At 41.5% G+C, this 21,374-nt stretch overlaps 1 protein-coding gene across 1 annotated transcript; it reads right to left on the bottom strand.

Moving 5' to 3' along the window:
• Positions 1-2,206: 2,206 nt before the first annotated feature.
• wbp1lb (WW domain binding protein 1-like b) lies at positions 2,207-21,217 on the bottom strand. Its single transcript, XM_084562005.1, has 4 exons — positions 20,708-21,217; positions 13,914-14,016; positions 10,953-11,114; positions 2,207-6,903 (listed from the first exon to the last, which is right to left on the bottom strand). Exons 1-4 carry the CDS (start codon positions 20,792-20,794, stop codon positions 6,062-6,064), a joined length of 1,194 nt encoding a protein of 397 aa, XP_084418131.1. The 5' UTR covers positions 20,795-21,217; the 3' UTR covers positions 2,207-6,061.
• Between the last annotated feature and the right edge of the window lie 157 nt (positions 21,218-21,374).

A 21,374-nucleotide genomic window follows, 5' to 3' on the forward strand; every position in this document is an offset into this window, starting at 1 on the left:
CCGTCTAGCCGCACTTTAGAGTTCATTTTAAGATTCTTTTATTTGCTTTTAAATCTTCAAATGGTCTCGCTCTTCCTTACCTCTCTGAGCTTCTCCACCCTTCTGCTCGGTGTCACAGGTCAGCTGATCACCTGCTCCTAGAGGTACCATGGAAACGGAAGCTCAGAGGGGACAGAGCTTTCTCTGATGCTGCTCCCAAATTGTGGAATGACCTACCACTCCACATCAGACAAGCCCCCTCACTGTTCTGCTTTTGTTTAGTGCTTTTAGTGTTTTATTGTTTTTTATTATTTTTATTGTTTTGTTGTTTTTAATAGTTTGTCTCACCAATGTACAGCACTTTGTTTCAGCTGTGGTTGTTTTTAAATAAAGTTGAGTTGAGTTGACTAAACACTAGTCTAGTGAATAAACTTATTATCTCAATATCACAGTACTTGTCAGTGAGTGGGATGTATTAGGCAGCGTGTGAACATTCTGTTCTCAGATTTGATGTTAGAAGCAGGAAAAATGGATGAGTGGAAGAATTTGAATGACTTTGTATAGGGCCAAGTTGAGATGGTAAGACAACAGGGTCAGAGCATCTCCAGAACTGCAGCTCCTGTGGGATGTTCCTAGTATGCAGTGGTCAGTACCCATCAAAAGAGGTCCAAGGAAGGAAAAGTGGTGAACTGGAAAAAGAGTCATGAGCAGCCAAGGCTCACTGAGGCAAATGTGGGGTCTGATCCAACAGACGCACTTCTGTAGCTTAAATTTAGCTTCAGCAGTTTGTTTTGTACAGGGCTGCATAGAAGCAGATCAGTCAGGGTGCCCATGCACTTTCAATAGGCATGTGAACATCAGAACTGGACCAAGGAGCAATGAAAGAAGATGGCCTGGTCTGATGTTTTTTTTTTTTTTTTTTTTAAATCTTGTGGATGGCTGGATGCCTACACTATATTGCCAAAAGTATTGGCTCATCTGCCTTTTCATACATATGAACTTAAGTGACATCCCATTCTTAATCCATAGGGTTTAATATGACGTCGACTCACCCTTTGCAGCTAGAACAGATTCAACTCTTCAAGGAAGGCTTTCCACAAGAAGCGTATTTGTGAGGTCAGACACTGATGTTGGACGAGAAGGCCTGGCTCGCAGTCTTCGCTCTAATTCATCCCAAAGGTGTTCTGTTGGGTTGAGGTCAGGACTCTGTGCAGGCCAATCAAGTTCTTCCACACCAAACTCTTTATGGACCCTGGTGCTCAGTCATGTTCGAACAGGAAGGGGCCATCCCCAAACTGTTCCCACAAAGTTGGGAGCGTGGAATTGTCCAAAATCTCTTGGTATGCTGAAACATTCAGAGTTCCTTTCACTGGAACTAAGGGGCTAAGCCCAGCTCCTGGAAAACAACCCCACGCCATAATCCCCCCTCCACCAAACTTCACACTTGACACAATGCAGTCAGACAAGTACTGTTCTCCTGGCAACCACCAAACCCAGATTCGTCCATCAGATTTCCAGATGGAGAAGCGTGATTCGTCACTCCACTGCTCTAGAGTCCAGTGGCAGTATGCTTTACACCAATGCATCCAACGCTTTGCATTGCACTTGGTGATGTATGGCTTGGATGCAGCTGCTCGGCCATGGAAACCCATTCCATGAAGCTCTCTGCGCACTGTTCTTGAGCTAATCCGAAGGCCACATGAAGTTTGGAGGTCTGCAGCGACTGACTCCGCAGAAAGTTGACGAACTCTGCACACTATGCACCTCAGCATCCGCTGACCCTGCTCTGTCATTTTACGTGGATCACCCCCTTACCGTTGCCATGGGGGTGTGCTTGGTTTGCAGTGCTGAGGTGGTGGTATTTATCAAAATAACATCCACATAAATGCCAGGACCCAGGTTACCTAGAAGGACATTACATCATACTGAGATCATCAGTGTTACTCACGTTAATGGTCGGTAGTTTTAATGGTAATGTTGAACTTCCATGTGTATGGCAGTGCAACTGGAAGCAAACAACTTACTATTGGTGGCAGATCTTTGGGAGTAGAGGTAGATCGATGACTGAGAAGAGGAAGGGTCAGGCTGTCCTTCCAAACTGGATGGTGTTTATTGTGTGCAACAAAATCACAAAAACACACCTTGGAAGAACCTGAGGTCAGGAGGGAAGGTGTTATGGTCAGAAGAGACCAAAACTGAACTCTCTAGCAAGCCTAAACTCCAATAGCAGTATCAACCAAAGAACAGAAAACAGAGTGAAACATGGTGGTGGCAGCGTCCTATTTTTAGGATGGGGACTCTTCAGCAGGAAGAAAGGAAATTGATGAGCAAAAATACTGTGAAATTCTTCAAGAAAATGCACAGCCAAAGTGATCAGAGTAGTTGAACAAGACTGGGTGAATGTTCTTGTGTGTTAAACTATCAGAAGTATTTAAAGCAAAGGGTAGTTACAAGAGTACTTACATGTGTGCTTGGATGTTTTCATTTTCACAACTGTTGCTGAAATTAGTTTTTGTGTGAATGTGAATATTTGAAAGGGGATGATTCTTTTCTTTTCCCACTATGTCAACATCTAAAATATACTATATACACTTCACATCAACAGAAACTTAGAATAAGCCACAGACACAATAATCAACTCAAATTTAGTATGTTTATTGAACATACATCCACCTTAGTTGTTGTAATAAATGGCTTATGATCAAAACATTCAAAGAATATGTGCAAAACAACACACTCTAAGAAAGAAAAGTGTCTTTGGCAAGATGCCCCTGACGTCGTTAACAAGTTCGCTACTGTACGGTTAGTCAAAAGTACCCTTCAAACAACTTTAAGTCTCAAAAGACGTTAAATCTCAACAGGAAAAGGTAATACCCTTAATGGAAAACAAAAATCTGTCCATAAGAATAAAGCTAATGATTTTATAAAAATTACGAAAGCAACTATTTGGTTCACAGACACAAATATTGTACATACATTGCAAATATAAAGTGGTTTTGAGATTCTCTCCAGCTCTGTTACTTTTTAAAGGAATCAGTCAATATGAAAAATAGCTCATCTTTGTACTATATGTTCCACAATTCCACAATGACATTTTCTGGTTTACAAACGCGTACAGCACGTCAGAGTGAGTTCTGGCTTGGATAGGTGGATAAAGTTTACATTACACTTCTACTTGTGCTGTAAATTTTGGGAAACAATCTTGTCCAGTGGTTGGAACATTTGTGCTTTGCAGACATTGAAATGTGTGGACCTTTTGTGGGCACTCCGATGGAAAAACATACTTGCTAGACAAAATAGTATTGTCGGCTAATTTAAGAGGGTGGAAAACTAAATGTACTTCCTTAAAACAACTCAAATTGCAGAAGTTCCACACAGGATGGACATTATAAAGAACTATCAGCTACACAATGCATCACCAGCAGACATCTACTGTACCACAGCTGCTGCAAGATTTGAATTCATTCTAATCAATTCTAATAAGAATTGAGACTGAAGCATGCCCCATAATGAAGTCCAAATGGTGTGCTACCAATCACAGAGAAAAAGTATTTCTGCACAAAACTAGTCAGTACTACAACCAATCAGAGCTATTTTGTTGTAAACAAATTCAACTCCACGGCGTTCAGATGACGTGTATGACTACGTTGCTGTTATTCTTCTGTCCTTCACATAATCAAACAATTTGACTGGCCTGGTAGACGTGTGCAAGAGCATAATTAGTTCCCGGCTTAGCAACCCCAGACCAATTTTTCCTCTGGGAAAAAACAGTGGGAGGAGCAAGTCAGGCTGGCCTATTTAAGGGCGCGTTCACTCCTACATTATATTCAGAGTAATAAGATACGTTACAATGTTGTTACAACATTGCATTTAACCTTGGTTTGGTTTGCATTTACAAGGCAATCAAGACAAAGTTTTGACACACCCTCAATAATTTTGTGATTGGTCATAATTTTCAGGAAAACTGGATTTCAGGGAACAGCAATCAAACCAAAAATGGACCATGAACATCCATTGTCAGCACTGACACGTGTTGCTGTTCTGTGATGTACCAGATATGAACAACATGTTCAGTTGATCTACTCAGCATATGCTGAGAAGCCGCACTGCTGCTGCCAGACACCTCTGACGGAGGCATATCCGGTGAACTGCTTGGTTATATTATTATACACAATACAGTGTAGTCGTATCGGCCCGTGGGTGACGTGTGTTCTAAGTGCAGACAAATCGCTCAGGGGATCAAGGAAGCGGAGATCATCCGCTCTACCCCGTTTCAGCTCGGTTGATTTGTTGTGCACAGAGTGCAATTTCCATTTTCTCAAATGAGGGGAAACGTGCCCGTTTCAGAACAATAACCTAGGTGTGAAAGCACCCTGAGAAGAGCTGGATTTTACAGTGTGGTCTTTGCTTTACAGTAGTAAGCTGTAGTTTTATCACATCCTGTGAGGAGAACTTTTGTCCATCATTAGAAATAAATACTTCTCTGAAATATAATGTAGTGGCAACTCTTGTTGTTATTTTGGTTCAGTTTTTATCCAAGTAAAGTTTTGTCTATATCAGTCTATAACCCGCCTGCAACTGCAATAACATTTTATCCTAAAATTGCCTTGATAGGTTGACTACTTGTTATTTGTAAGTAAACTCATGCTGTTTATTTCACAATCATGGCCATTCTGTGACAAATAACATTTAAATAAAGCTGGGGAAGGAACAAATGTCCCGTAAAAGACGAAAACATAATACATTCATAAAAGCTTTTTCCAACCAATGGTTGAAAAAAAAAAAAATTCAGCCCATGTTTTGGTGAAAGTCGCTGTAGTCCAGGTGACTGAAATCAGAGCCTTAATGGATCCTTCAAGAAGCAGTTCCAATGTTGAATGAATGAAAACCAATGCTGAAGAACGGTAAAATGCGTTGATATGAAAATCCGACAGAAAGAGTTCTAAAAAGGTTTATGATTTTGTACTGTGAAGCTGGTGATGGTGGTGACGCACTGACTGACACAAAAGTTTGAGGTCTGACGTTGCCCATCTCGGTTGAAATCTCTAAGCTTAACATTCTTTTCTTGTTTTTGGTACCTGCTTTCTCAGAGTCTGCAGCTTATTGTTCATCACAATGTTGCATTTTTTTTTTTTTGGGTAGGCACATACTACAAACATTCAACAAACTAAAAATGATTGTATACGAAGTAAGTCTGTTGCATTCCCTACGAAGATCCAGTTCTCACAAATGCTCCAACAAAACTGCAAGAAACTAATCATGTTCTGCAGTTTAAGACTTAATTAATAAAAAAACTAAGCACTTTCTGTTTAGATTTTTTTTTTTTTTTTTTGCTGAACGCTTCATGTATAAAGATAAACACATCTTGTGCAAACTAGGAACTGCTCACATGATTTATTAATGCACTTAACACTTCCCTATCGCTAGCGGTGCTGCTAGAGCAACAGAAACAAGGCAGAGCGGTTATTAAACTGCTGAAGAAGCACTTTAGAAGCATTAGTCTATGGGACGTCCCACACAGTCTTGTTCTGGTGTCCCTGTACCGTATCAGCTTGTATAAACACGCACGGTTGTATTTCCACAATGTACTCATCCAAAATGTTCCTGCTGCGTGTTATGTTGCTACGTAGTTCACTGCTTGCAGAGAATGGCTTCGCAGAAATGCTGCAAGAGCCTGTTGAGGTGAGCTGCATTCATCCTTGGCAGTGAACGTCCTGTCCTGTCCTGACGTCACAGCTTCAGCTATCGAGTCTTTGACTGTGTCAGTAGCTTGTGTTGTATGAGAAGGACAACTGAAGGACTGTGTGCATGTACAGTGTGAGAAGTCTCAGTTGCCACAGGCTGTTATAGAACTTGTACTGCCCAAATATAACCCAAAATACACAGGTTAAGGCCACAGCTCCGGTGTGGGGAGGAACCCTTGAATCTCACTCGTTTGTGGTGGATCCCCCAACTGCTCCCACACCTGTTTTATCTAAGATGCATAAAAATACTCGCTTAGAAGGCATTTGGACATGAAACACTTGCTTGGATACAAAAGCAGTGTCGCGCTCTCCTTTCCTCTGTGACAAAGGTGTGTGTTTCAGCCCTGCGGCTCAGTGCTGGTGCTGTGGGACGGTCCTTCCTGCTCGTTGATGGTGTGGAGGAGGAGGCACACAGGTGGATGCAGGGGGACACTGCCTGTGTGGTGAACTGGCTGCAGAGTTCCTGCTGGCCCACGTCCGGCTCGCCTCTCAAGCCCCCCCCCCAGTGCCTGCTCGTCGTCCGCACCGAGTGAGGCCCGATGACCGCAGCTGTCGCAGAAGTCTCCTGCTTCTTCTCCCTCCTCCTCCTCATTGTCGACCTCGCGCCCCAGCAGGCTCTCCAGCTCCCTCAACTCCTCGCCTTCCTGGCCGGTCCCTCCACCTCCGCTACAACCACTGCTCCCACGTGTTCCGCACACGCACACCTCAATCCCAGAGTCCCCTGTGATCCGCCTCCTCCGTCCACCGGGGAGGCGCTCCTTGTCCTCAGCACAACCCTCTGATAGGCTGAGATCCTTCTGCAGGGCGTCCTTGCAGGGATCGTCCCCACTTCCAGCTCTTTTCTCCTGGCTGGTGAGTCCCTCCCTGTTGACCCCATCAGAGAGTAGTATCACACTTGAATCTTGTGCTGTTTGTATGGGCTTGTTGTCAGGCTTTGGCCTTAAGTCTAGAGTGGGAGGTTGCGGCTCCTCCATGCTGGGTCTGCAACACAGACTGTCAGAGATCGGGGGTACCGGAGAGGACTGGATGGCTGGACAGTGTCCCTCCTGCTGCTCAGGAGCCAGTGGACTAGAAGCTACAGAGGATGGGCCTGTGTGTAAGGCACTATAGGGAGGGGGAGGAGTTGGCGGCCGATTCACCACCTCTTCATAGTCAGGCAGGAGGTAGTTTGGCAGAAACCCTGAAAAGAAGACGAAAAAACATCTTTAAGAAACATTTAATAAAAACTGTACACAACTAAATACATTCTGCACAAGGATGTGTTGGTATTTCCTCCAAATAACCACCTCCAACTGAGCCATATTACTTTCACCCTGACCTCAGTGAACTTCCCAGACCAATATTGAAGCATTCCCAAAGCAATAGGGGAGGGAAATGTGACAAAACAAGCTCATTTCTGGGTCAGACCTGTGCTGGCCGTTGCAGTGCTGTGTGAGATGGTGTTGCAACACTGGCAAGGTACCAAGAAAGCAACGCTGGCCATTTCCTGAAAACTGGGGCATGCAAACAGGGAAGGTTCTGAAGCTGTGTGAAACCATGGATGGACCTGAGAGCAAACATTACATCTGAGCCAGGCACCACTACTTTGAGTCAGGAGATACTGATTTGTTTGTCACTAGTGTTACATTGCTCAGTTTGATATAAACGGAAAAGTACAGATGACATAATATACTTACAAACATAAGAGTTTTAGATTTGAACTTTTTTTTATTCCCATAAGCAGTACTAACACTATGTCATCTGCACTGGACCTAACACTGCTTCTTATAATTTTACAGTCAAGTTTCAAAATCTCTGACAAACACATTTCATGTCCAATCAGTTCAGAAACATCTTCTCTGCAGACAAGATTTAGGATCTTAGCAGTTTGTCCCAGAATAAGAAGAGTGTGTGCAGTGTTCTCAACAAAGCAAACAGACGGATCTGCCAAGCTGAAAAGTTTGCAGGAGAGGTTTAACAGGAGCACAGAAATTATGATTTTAAAATATTGTTAAATGGAAATGGAAACTTTTTTTTTCATGACGCATTACCTAATTACAGGAGGCTAAATATGCATCATTTTGAAAATAAGTCTGCTAAATGCCCCTGATATTCTAATCAGAAGGATATTACAAAAAGCTATTCTGCTTTTAGGAACATTCAGCCGTTTCTGTCTAACAAGCTTCAACTTCAAAATGAAGTTTCAATAGAGCATCACACTCACATGTTTCCAAAATTCTAAAGCCGATTCTGTTCACCAAGAACTGGCTTGTTCACATATTGGTTGTATGACAGGTTTTCCTTGGATTGATCAGGGCAGATACGTTTGTGTGGAAAAAAGTGATTAATTTGGCCTTTTGCCACACATGCTGCAAATATTTCCCCCCCATGAACTTGCCAAACGTTAGCAAAGGGTTGCCTATCTACACATCTCGAGGACACTAAGCAACAGTAGCAAAAGTCCAATATTTACTCTCCTTAAGATTCTGGTTTGTGTATATATTCAAGTACTCCACTGTGTTCGCTTGCTAGTAGCTAAGTCTATCTGTGTGCTGTTGGTTGTGACCGGGTGGCATTCAAAGTGGTTTATCAGAACTTTTGGCTCGGTACACGTGGAAACAAAGTGGAAGTGAACTCAAGCAAAACAGCAGAGAGTGGAAAAACTGAAAAGTCAAGTCAAGTCAAGTCAAGTCAAGTCAAGTCAAGTCACGTTTATTTATATAGCACACTTAAATGCAATGTAATTGACCCAAGGTGCTCACAGAAATAAAATATATACAGTAATAAAAACAAAAATATAAATGACAAAAAAAAGTAAATAAAACATAAATAAATGGAAATACAAAATAATAATAATAATAATAATAAACAGATTATGATTGTAGATAAAAGAACATATGGTTACTGAAACTAATACTACTAGAGAAAGATGTACAGTAAAGTTAAAGATGCCAGTTAATATAATACTGAAAAGAAATAGAAATAAGATAAATAAACAAACAAGGGGAGAAATGAATGGACATTATAGGCCAAAGAAAATAGATGGGTCTTTAAATTTGATTTAAAACTAGCGATGGTGGGACAGGACTTAATTTCTATAGGGAGATTATTCCAGAGTCTAGGGGCAGCAACAGAAAAAGCCCTATCACCTTTAGTTTTTAGGATTGCATTTGGGACTGAGAGAAGATGTTGTGAGGAAGACCTCAGGGGCCTAGAAGGACAGTAGGGACTTAAAAGGTCACAGATATACTGTGGTGCCATTCCATTTAGGGCTTTGAAAACAAAAAGTAAAACTTTAAAATTAATTCTGTATTTGACAGGTAACCAGTGGAGTTGGGCCAGCACAGGACTTATGTGCATATGTTTCTTTGTTCCAGTAAGAAGCCTTGCTGCTGCATTTTGGACTAATTGAAGTCTAGCAAGGGTAGATTGGTTCAGACCTAAATACAGAGAGTTACAATAGTCCAGCCTCGATGTAACAAAAGCATGGATTACAGTTTCTAAATCAGTATATGACAGCCAAGGCTTTAATTTAGCTATTGTTCTTAGTTGAAAAAAGCTTCCCTTAACCACACTACTGACTTGCTTATTGAAATTCAAAGAGGAATCTAGGAAAACACCTAGATTTCTGACCTCACTGTGGCAATTTACAGCCAGTGGCCCAAGTGCATTTCTTATCTTAGGAACAGAGCTGTGTGGACCAAAAATAATTATCTCTGTTTTCTTTTCATTTAATTGTAAGAAATTTGCAGCCATCCAACTCTTTATGTCATTAAGGCAGTTAAACAGGCTTTCCAAAGTGCCAGAACTTTCAGCTGCTAATGGCAGGTAAAATTGAGTGTCATCAGCATAGCAGTGATATTGAATGTTATGTTTGTTAAAGATGGAGCCAAGAGGCAGCATATATAGGGAGAATAGCAACGGGCCTAAAATGGAACCCTGAGGGACACCACATTTGATAGGAGCAATGGACGAAGAGCAATTACCTAATCTAACAGAGAATGTTCTATCCTTCAGATAAGATGTGAACCAATTCAACACCACCCCTTGCAGACCAACTTCAACCTCCAGACGTTTTAAAAGGATGCTATGGTCAATGGTGTCAAAAGCGGCACTAAGGTCAAGAAGTGCTAAAAGGGCACAAGAGCCATTATCTACTGAGCAAAGAATATCATTTTGCACCTTAAGTAGAACAGATTCAGTGCTATGAAGTTTTCTAAAACCTGACTGAAATTTATCAAGGATACTGAAAGCATTCAAATAAGAGGTGACCTGAGAGAGAACAACTTTTTCCAGGATCTTTGAAACAAAAGGTAATTTGGAAATAGGCCTATAGTTTTTCAGGTCACTGTAATCAAGACTGGGCTTCTTTAGTAGAGGTTGGACAATTGCATGCTTAAAACTAGAGGGGACCACTGCAGTAGATAGGGAGCTATTGATAATAGCCAAAACAACAGGGCAAATGATGTTAAAGACTTCCTTAAACAGGTGTGAAGGTAAAACATCTGAGTGGCAAGACTAAACCTGCTGGTGAGAAGAAGCAACCTGTTTTATAGTACGCTTTGATATTTACTAAATATAATTATATCGACTTCTGCAGCTCTCAGGGCAGTAACGCCAAGCGAGTGACTGGCTGTTAACGCCGTAGTTTTTCCCACAGCGCTGGGACGAGTTGGACCTGTGGCGGGGTTTCAGATGATTTCACCATGGAAACAATGCTTTGTATCTCTTCCTAGCATCCTAGCCTCCCAGCTAATAGAAGCTTATTTCTTTTCATGCAGGTGCAGACTGTGTGTGCCAACTGGCTGTAGTATTTGTGGTGTGTCCAAGTGTAACACACTGGCCCAGAATCAGATGGCATGAGGCAACGTCAGCCTTCATTGCCGGGAGTTTTTTGACGTCAGTTTGTTGGATTCCAAGCCTGAAGGACCAGTGCATCACATCTTTTTTCACATCTCTTTCTTTCCAATCATGTAGGAAAATCTACGGTGGACAGCATAACAAAAATAAAAGGCCTCACTAGAGTTTTTCTGTTCTCGGCTACTGCAGAAACATGGTGGGCTCCGTGGAAGAAGACCTGCTCCCTATGGAGGTATGAAGACTTCATTTTAAACTAATGAAAAAAACAAAGACAGCCCCAACGGTAGACAGAGCAGGTTGATGTATGTTTACATGTGGTTTGACACTAATGAGAACCCCAAGGAATAGCATTACAGCAAGTGAGTGCAGGTTTCGAATGGAAGATCTTACTGAAGTAAAAGGGCACAGACGGGTAGTTGTGTGCTTCACGGTAAGCAATGAGGTTGATCTCGTGTTGACGTTGTTGCTGCTGCAGCCGGTGTTTGGCGCGGCGATGGTGACACACACAGCAGCAGCTCAAAATGAAGATGATCGCCCACACCAACCAAAACCCTGCAAATCAGAGGAAGATGAACAAACTTACAATTACTGTCCAAATTATTGCTTCATATTTTTAAAATACACTCACATGCCTGATTAAATACTGACTCTAACATATGACTCTAACGTACACATGCTTGTATACGATATGGACTGTTTGTTCTGCATTACGAATTTTATGGCATAGAATCAATTTAACCCTCAGTGAGGACTATGTTACAAAACAACACTGTAGATGGAGAAGGTCATACTTTGACGTAATCACTTCTCTTTTGTGTTTTCCATGTTTAATCAAATCAGCAGCAAGTAACACAAACTGTGAAACAAATAAGGGTACCAGCATTACATCAATACAAAGACAAATGTGTGGAAGGACTACAGGGTAAGACGGCCTATGATTCTGGTAAAAACAAAAAAGGATGTTAAACATACACTCACTGAAGTGAATCTGTTACATAATACTGTCTTGAATGCCTCATGAGACATCTTTTGTTCTATTGTGGCCACTTAAGAATTTTTACTGATTGTATTTAGAGGGAAGCTGTAACATATTGTTCACCGCACCATGAATAAACATTTTAAAATGAATCCGTTTTTAATCAATTCGAATGCTTTTTTTCTGTAAACCGATAGTCTGCTTTTGTGCTTTCTTTCCAAAATCAAGGATAGCACAATATATACCTAACAAAACACAAAATGTAGTCAAAACTGACAGTGGAAGAACTCTATCAGCATTAGTAGTAGGACCAGAAACCTTTATAGTATTAGCTTACCGATACTTTCATACCCTACTCAGCCTAGCTGTAAAATAACTCACCTTTATGAAACAGATAACTCCATGTCATTAATGTTAATGCACATTATTGCGCCTTATTTATCCTTCCTTCTGTCTCTACTTCTTGTACATTTGCTCCATAGACTGTATAAAGATGGACAGCAGAACTGCGCCTGAAAATAAAGCCAAGGAAGTAGAGCTCCCCCTGGTGTCTGGCTGCAGTATAGGTCATAAGATTCACTTTTTCCATGTTAATGGATGGGAAAATACACGACAAATACATTTTTTTTCAAGGATGGTTTCTGTCATTTTAGGCAGTTAATATAATGTCAATGCATGTTCAAGTGTCAATTTTTTGGATGAGTTTCGTTTTAGTTAGTTATTTGACTGTACAGAAACAGGATGTGACGTGAGGGCGACTACCAGTTGCTGTGCCAACCGCTCTGTAAAGCGTTTCTTTGTAACTGGTGAAGGTAGAGCAGAGCATAGTATTAATTAAACGAAAACACGACTGAGTCTGGCAGATGTGTGGTCGGGCCATCAATAGCGTGGCTCCACTCTCGGGGCGCACTGCGCAGACTCTGGCTCCAAAGTCGCAAGATGACATGGCCGTAACCCCGGAAAAATAGTGTCAGTTTGGCCAATGCAAGGAAGTGGTGAGACTTGTCCATATTCATACAGTCTATGATTTGTTCATATGCTACTTTTGTATATTTTTGGCTAATACTATTTTATTTTATTTTATCTTTCTTTTTACTTGTGGTTCTCAGGAGTGTTTTTTATGTGCAACTAAGCTACTGTGGATGAAAAAAGTCTGTCTGAACAAGCGACAAGAGTATCGTTACGTATGTATTTGTCCAACCAAATAAGTATCATGGTCTGTCTATGTATATCTTGAGTAGATAGCAGTCCTTGTCTGCTTACACGGCCAGCTATCTTGGTAATGAATCTGGGCAGCTATTTTGGACTGAGACGAACAAGCCCCTATATAAATCAATGCACGTGGAGTCATAATGTCATAACTTCAAATGCAATGACTAATGCAATCTAAAAAGCAAAGAAAAAACAAAGGCAACTAGACTTGTGTGAGTTTTCTTGAAAAGGTTTCACCACTTATCCAAGTAGCTTCTTCAGTCTTAAATGACTGGCGGGGATCAATTCCACTTGCTTTTTTTTCGAGCTTTGTTTTAAGGACATACCACAGCCTGGACGATGTAGACATATGCTTGTGCAATGTTTCGTGTCATTAGCTTCATTCTCAGTTCAGGGAGCTGTGATGCAACCAACAACAACAACAGCATAAACAAATTGACCACTAATTCACATTCTCTATACATTAAAACCAACAAACACAACACTGTTCAAACTCCAGTGACACGTGCTCCTGCCACCATACTGTTAATACTGTTGTGAACCTCAACTGTACGCATACGTTAGTGCAACAACATGACTTCTTGGATGTTTTCTGGTTCAGCTGCTATACAAAAGCACACTGGCGTTTTTGTTGGGAAAGTGGTGGAAAATGTTGGTGGTTGGTTAGGACTGTAATCTTTCAAAGTGGTTTGTAAATAATACTCTTTAGTTTATCTCTGTCAAGTGCTTTAAGGGCCATTTGTACTTTTTGAATGTCAAAAAAGGCTTCTCCTTTAAATAGTCCATCCTGTTAATCGTCATCTACACAAACTGCCTTATCTTCTCATGAAAGTCCTCCTTTTAATTGCTGGTTGTTTTTATCATTTTTGACAGTTCAGTCACAGTAAAGATAATTCTGACGATGACACAATATTTCACCCTTCTCTTATTTTCCAGTACTAGGTCTCAAGTCTACACATTACATAACATGCGTCCCAGGCATTCCACCCATATGATTTATCCTATTACTCCTTCAGTTCTTCTTCCCGTATGTCAAAGATGGGTTGCTAAGCAGAAGCTTAACATCACAAAGGTTAATTCTGACAAATCCTGTTTGTTCTGGGAGTGGGAGGGCGAGACGGCGTTAAGGGGTGAGTAAAATGGAAGAAAAGCAGGAGACTTACACCACAGCTCGTAGTAGTAACTGCAGCACTGGGATTCTCCGCAGCAGTGTCCAGACTCACAGAAGTAGCTCTGGTTGTTGACACCTTCACAGTGCAGCAGGTTCTGCAAGACAAGCATGAGAAACACCCTTCAATATAAAATGATCAGTTTAAGAAGCATCTTAATAACAGCAAAAATAATTCATAAAATTAACATAAATAATAAATGATTTAGCAACTTCTGATTCCCATTAGAATGACACAACCTCATCACATCAACGGTTAAAGATGCTTTCAGAAGCTAGAAAGAAACACTGAGGTCATCATTCAATTAATTAGTAATTAACTGTACTTTCCTGGTGGTATTTACATATCAGTCATTTTATTTTAAATCTATATTTAATTACAGCTTTACTTTTTTTTCCCATTTGAGTTCACAAACGGCACTCACGACAGAGTCTATCTGAAGTGACTGGACAGTGCAGTTATGGGCTCTCCACTTTGCATCTTGTCTGAACAAAATCTTAAGAGTTGGTTCGGCACATGTTTTTTTCTTGCAACTGTTTTCCCAGAGTCATAAAAATTAAAACAATGAGCCATTTTCGCAGCAGGCATTTTCATGTTTTAGCAGACAAAAGCACAGGTGCTGCTGAGAACATTAATGACGACTCAGTTTTTATTCAAGTGTCCCATCGTAGTGTGACAGTAAAGCCTGCAGAAAGCTTCTAAATAGATTTCAGCCATCATTCATTTTAGTATTTTCCTTCTCTGAACTACTCAGGAGCTAAAAATCATACATGTAACGTACCTTCTTGTCAGTTTAAAGAAACAAAACCCAGTTTCTGTAAAATTTCATACACTAATGTTCCACTGTGCAACACACAAAACAGGAGGCACTTCTAGCAGCTCTAAAAACGTCACCAATGACGTTCGTGGAAAATAGAGACAAACTTTGAGGCTAGTTGTTTATCTATTTAAGTTTCAAATAGTGAAACCACAAAACTACAAAATCAGATATGTATGCAGTATGTTGTGTGCACGGTTCTTAAAGAAGTATGACATTTGTTTTACATGACTAACCCTGATCTTTGACTTGCTATAATAAAAGCCCTGCAGAGATCTTGTAGCCAACATTTATACTTAGCTATGATCTGAAGTAAACAAGTCCTAACTACTTGTGCTGCTGAGCTACTAGAATTTCATCAGTGTTTAAGGTCCATATCAAGTGCAAATTTTTGACTCACAGCCACCACAAAACCGCTCAGTATGTTGCCCGAGATCTAATAAACAAATCCCATTTCAAAGATTAGATCAGGTTAAATCAGAGCAAGGAAAACCTACTTTCATCCACAACTAATAAGGCACTTGGTATTAGCTTTAACTGTCAATATAGCAAAGTAGCAGACTTGTCCGAAGTTACAAATTGTGAAAAGTTTAGCAGTGATAGGACTCGCACAAGACGATAACCTCAGCAGATAGATCAGACTATTGTAATTAAAAACTACATAAGATGGGTTCATGGACTTTTCCCAGAAGATCCCTCAGATGTTTTCTTCTAGGTTAGCTTAATAATTAGCTAGAGCTATCAAAGATCTATGTAAAGACAGGCGCTCAACAGATTACCAGTGCAGGCTCCAAAATTAGAGGCATGATGATCCTGGGTCCACAAATCCCAGACAAGTCCCCTTCTACCTCATGGGTTATTATACCAGAGAAAGAAAAAACACTCTCAAACATTCTCTCTCTCCCTCCCTCCCCCTCTCTCTCCCTCCCTCTCTCCCTTACACATACACACTCCCTCACCCCGCTCGAGTCCAGGCCCAAACAGTGATTGAGGATTGCTTTACGGAAATTTCCAAGCAGCAGTGGAGAGCGAGCTCCAAGCTGGGCCGCTGCATGATAATAAGGCGTAGAGAGTGGCGAGAGGTGAAGTGTGAGAGAAGGGGAGAGAAGAGTGAGAAAAGCATTAAGACAGGAATGAAACACACACCAGATCAGCACAAACCAAACTGCTTGCATACCATTTTAGCCACAACTTTAACTCCTCACCGATCATCTGCTGTTTCAACCTTATCAGCAACCCACAGATTTAATTCTGTGTAATAATCACAAGATGTTCTGTTCCTCTGCTTTGTTTTTGGTAATTTCCGCTGTTTTCACCGACTCGCTAGCTGCTCTCCCCCACTCGCCACTTTGCATGCTGGGCCCTTTTTTGCAGTTCAATGGAGATAATCATCTAGTTTGAGTATTCCGACTATGCCGCATAAAAAGAGCACTGAAAAGGGAGGGGGTCAGGATTTCGCAAACAAGACTTATTCAAGAAAATTCCTCCAGCCAGACTTTAACATTTTACTTGTGTTGCTGCTGACGTGAAGCAATGTCATATACTTGAAGAAAACAACAAAGACCGTCCCCAATTCTTGTTTTTTTACTTATCCTGACAGACAGTGACCGAGCAAAGAATCTGTACAGAGTAGATTCCCGTCTCCCCTCCAAGCAGGCAACAATAAAACAATCCACCTCTCTCATGCCGTACTAGCAGATTAAAGGCAGATTTGGTTACCGTCCCTGAAAGTACTGAAAATAATCAACCTTAATAATGAGAAGCTGCTGAAATGAGGAGACAATGAGGACAGCTCAGAGATCTCCTAGTGACTATCAGATACTGTCCCTGGAGATGAGTGGCTGCATTTTAGCCTTGATGGCATAGTCAGACACGATCCACTAAGCACAGGCCTGTAGGAGATGGCGAATCAGTTGATGCATATTAGGAGCGCTTTGACCTCTTATTTGTTATTCCGTCCTTCAACAAAGAAAGGTGCTCTTTCATAGCCGTCAAGGTTACGCAGACCGGTGGCTGCAGATTTATAAGTAGCAATCCTTAATGTCATAAATCCCCTCAAAGAAATTTCAACAGCTGAGGAGACTTTAATAAACATATGAGCCACTTAATCTTATAGCCAAGTAAAAAAAAAAAAAAAAAAAAAGGAGGCATGTTTGCCTGCTGCTAAAGACTCATTCGAGATGTCTGCCTGTAGGGCCTGTTCAGACCTTGTATTAAGATCCAAACTGGGCTATCCGATCGCAAGTGACCAGCTTTAGGTACGTGTGTTCAGACATGCGTCTCCAGATCCGATCTCAGTTTTATGCTCTGTACGCAACTAAACCCCAACTTTATCTGGGGCCCAGTAGAATATTGTAACAGCGTTTATCTCTAATGAATCACTACCGCTGCTCCAGAAGCAACAACAGCAATGCTTTGTGTATTATAATTTACAGTAATAAAGAGTGATTATTGAGTGATTAACTTAACCACATGCCAACACGTTCACTCATGTTAAATACTTTTTGTTTACTAATTCTTGATTAGGTTTATTTATTGCTGAGTAAGGTAACAGCTCCAAGGACAGAATATTTTAAAAAGCGGTCTGCTGAATGAATGAGGCAAAACTCCACTGACATAGGAGCACCCCTGTTGAGTATAGGCGGTCTTAATGCGTCTCAGGACGCATTGTGTTCACGCTACCAAAGGAATGCCACCTCCAAATGTGGCCAGAGATCAGATCTCTTAAATTCAATTCAATTCAATTTTATTTTATTTATATAGTGTCAATAACAATACAAATCGTCTCAAGACGCTTTACAAAACCCGGCCTGAAACCTCCAGAGCAAGCCTGAAGGTGACGGTCCTTTTAACAGGAAGAAACCTTGAGCAGAACCCAGCTCATATGGAGGGACCCATCTGCCTGAGGCCAGCCGGGTACAGACAGAAAAGAGAGAGAAGAGAACAGCAGGAGAAACGAGATAAACATACATCTGTCATAGATACACATATCTGACTAAAGAGTACACGTGGAATCTTATGATACAAACTGATGATGTTACATGACAGCTTGAAAATATAAGAGGAATCATAGGCAGGTTGGAAAATTGTTCATTCAGGTAGGAGTGGATAACTGCAGGAGGCCATGAAGACTGGGCAGGCTGATCTCAATGCGTCCTGGGGGTGTTCACACCTGTCTTTTGTCCTGATACTAATAGATATCAGAGCAGATATTAATGCGAGGACCAACAGACAGAATCCTGCTTGACAATGACCTGCCATAGCTACTTATTGCCAACATAACCAGTAGGGTAAAGGAAAATATTGACGACCGAGTTTATGTCTAAATTGTTCAAAAACAAGCTGATCTAAATCTGGTCAGATGTCTTAAATTTTACATTTAGACAGCAGAACACAAAACGTTTTACACAATAAAAGATGTCGATCATAAGTAAAGGTTTCAATAGATACACAAGACTTTTTTAGGCCTTAAAAGGTACTGACGCACCAAACTGACATCAAAGAAATACAGGGCCTACTACACTAGTCTTTCTCACGTCGCCTGTGTCTGAACCCAAAAAGGCCACAGCCAACGGCCAGCTGGCAGATGCATTCTGCATTTAAATGAAAGGAATGAACTCTTCACACCTGTAGGTGGCAGTAGTCTCGGAGAAACCAGCACAGCTACTATTAGCTGGGATGCTAAAAAGCCGGAAAGAGCCACAAGCCGTCGTGCAGAGCTGGCCTCTCCTGAATAATACTGAGCAGCTGGTCTACAGTTTATTCATTCTAGATGATCCTGTTGTTATGAAAATAATTCTGTATTTGAATGTTCAGATGAGATAAGGACGTGAAACAAGCGAAAAACAGACACCGACGGCACGACACCGGGAAATGGCTGACCATCGGTTTGGGTTGTCACGGCCTTAACACTGGTGATTTGCACTCACTGGGGACCAAATTATAACTCACAGATACCAAAGTCAGGAAATAACTGGGAACAACGACACACAAACAAACGGTGGCCAACATTTTCAGTGTATGTGTGAGTGGCGGAGGGTGACACAGTTTCCTTGACTTGTAGAGGAAGCCTTGTTACAATTCATGATTTAATTAGACTGTAGGAAACGAGTCTGCTTTAAATGGCTTGTAGTCAAAATATTAGGTAAATCAAGTATCAAGTATGTGTCTTTTTAGGCTTTCGGTCCGTATTGGTGCTATAAACAGCTGTGGCAAAAAAAAAAAAAAAAAAAACACAGAACAGCTGCAGCCCCTGAATTTGTCACGGTGACAGAGTTCATATCAGCTGGAAAGTACAACAATTTCATTTAATCTAGATTTGAAAACAAGTGACTCACTGATAAAAGGACTTCAGCGCCTTGGCTTTTATTCTCACCACGGGGTATAGTTTGAATTCTGAAATACAAATAGGACCTTTTTCAAACACTAAACTGTGTATTATGTGCATAATTTAAGGTGAACTGCCGATGGGATACAGAGCTGGGGGCTAATGTTAATCACCACGTCTGACAGTAACATCACTGTGAGACATTATGTAAGTAGCCAGTGATCACCTGTTACGATAACGACGGATATAATATAGCCGACTCTGCTGTGCTGAGTGTTGGAAGCGTGCAAATGGAAGTCACTGCTTTGGGCATTTCGGTGTAACCATTTCTTTTCTGACGGCTCTGGCTTAAACTTCACAAGCACAAACACGCAGACAGCAGGCTGCTTCATAACAGTATCGTTTATGCACACACTCGAGCATCGATAACAAACAGATGCAGCGTGTGACACCGCATGAGATAACAGTAGTGGCTGGAATTATTTCACCCAGAAAAAAAATGCAGTTTTGCCCATTCATTTGCGACCCTTGTACCTTGGTCCTGAACATCACGGGAACTAAAGTTTAAAAAAAAAAATATAAAAATCCTCTGTTACCATTCAGTGAAAGTTTAGCCCATAAACTTCTGATAAAAATATTGCTGGTGCTATTTTGTATATAAGTGCTGATAAAAGGGTCAGCTAATGCGTTTTTTCATGACTTACAGTGATGCAACAACAGGCTGAAAACTCTCTCCTGGAAATCTGTATTTGCACGTTACTTTCCGATTCAGGTCACAAAACGATTAGAAGCCAATGCTTCTTCTATGTTGCATCAGATTTTGTAGAGATGCAGTAGAGGACAAGTTCAACAGCGTCCACTGATTGATTTGACGTATTTTTGCTTAATGTTGTTCATTTGAGCCTTACATTTTTGTCAGGTCCAATTTGAAGATACATAAAATGATTTAAACTAATCCAACCTGAGACAATAAACAGATACAGTGCATCCTTTTCATCACTAAATATTAGATTCTCACAATCAGGGCCAAGACCATAATAATTTGCAACCCCATATCTTTATCATTGTTATTATGCTGCACATTATTATTAAAATAAAAGCAAACTCCAGGAATACACTTATTTGATGTAATTTACTTTATGACAATGTGGTAATGATTCTTACCAGATTAACAGCACATGTCTTTCTAATGACTGTGGATCTAACATTACCTGGTCCCAGGTTAACTGACCAAGCTAATTAGAGCTGCTACTACCTGTCTACATGTGAGTCATTCTTCACACCTGAAGAACTGCTTTTGTTATGTATGCAACGGACTTCTGGTTAAAATGTCAAACCTCTCTACCATAAACAGAGCAGAGAGAGGCCCTGGCTCTCTGGTGTTTGTCTCTACTTCAGCTGTGCTAGCTACATTAGCTACAGCAGCTTACAGCGCAACTTAGCAAGCATGCTAACATTTTCCTTGACAGCACAGCAGAAGTTAAAGCTAGGCAACAGCTAAGTAAAATAGATACACTGTGGTGTGACAGTAACTGGGCTTGGCGGAAAAGAACATAAATGATGTGAAGTCGGGCAACTTGCTAAGTTAGCCAGGTGACTAGCTAGCTAGCTAGCAGCTCTGTGTTTGTGACTGTTCAGCCTTACCCTGTCCGCTGCCGACTCGGTGGGGGTGACAGAGCCAACAGCGTGCAAAAACAATCCCATTTTCAGACCCGAGCACAGGCCTCTCATTCCTCCGAGAACTGGTTACGGCAAAATCATAAGCACGCAAACGCTGTCGCTCACAAAACTACGCCCGAATCCCCTCAACTATATCTCGGCCCCCGTCGCACTGAGAGGCCGCTGCATGCGCCGCCTCCTCTGCGTGCACATTTCTTCAAGACACGGCGCAACTGGTGGATGTTGGTGCCGCTGGCTGATACACAGCTGTTACACAAGCCGTTCCCCCAGCACAGGCACTCTGCTTCGGTCAGCTGGGTGTGGCGTGGTCACCTCGACCCGATCCATGTGCGCAACGTGATGGGCGTTCGGTTGCGTGGATCATAACTGGTTTTGCGGACTGACCCGCGATTGGACGGGCCGGCCGAGCTGGGAGGAGGCTGACCAATCACTGATCGGTGCGTCTCTCGTGCATGGTCTTGTTATCATCCTCTGTTCCACGGGAACACATGCTCAAAGGACAGCCAAGACCCCCTCATAATAAAAAGACAAAATGATGGAGTTTATAGGATGATAAAAGCGGTGGAAGAGAGGTTCTAGTTCACCAGAGGTCAGTCAAAATAATTCCCAGTTTATCACCGGTGTAGCCTGC

Source organism: Chelon labrosus, assembly GCF_963514085.1.
Source record: "Chelon labrosus genome assembly, chromosome: 2".
NCBI classification, from domain to species: domain Eukaryota; kingdom Metazoa; phylum Chordata; class Actinopteri; order Mugiliformes; family Mugilidae; genus Chelon; species Chelon labrosus.

What these genes read in the sequence shown, in the direction of transcription:
- wbp1lb (XM_084562005.1), bottom strand. Translation starts at nt 20,794, where the DNA reads ATGAGAGGCCTGTGCTCGGGTCTGAAAATGGGATTGTTTTTGCACGCT. An exon ending in TTACTACTACGAGCTGTGGT is followed by an intron (nt 11,115 to 13,913) that starts GTAAGTCTCCTG and finishes TCTGATTTGCAG; the next exon opens with GGTTTTGGTTGGTGTGGGCG. An exon ending in GTCTGTGCCCTTTTACTTCA is followed by an intron (nt 6,904 to 10,952) that starts GTAAGATCTTCC and finishes TCTTCTTTTCAG; the next exon opens with GGTTTCTGCCAAACTACCTC.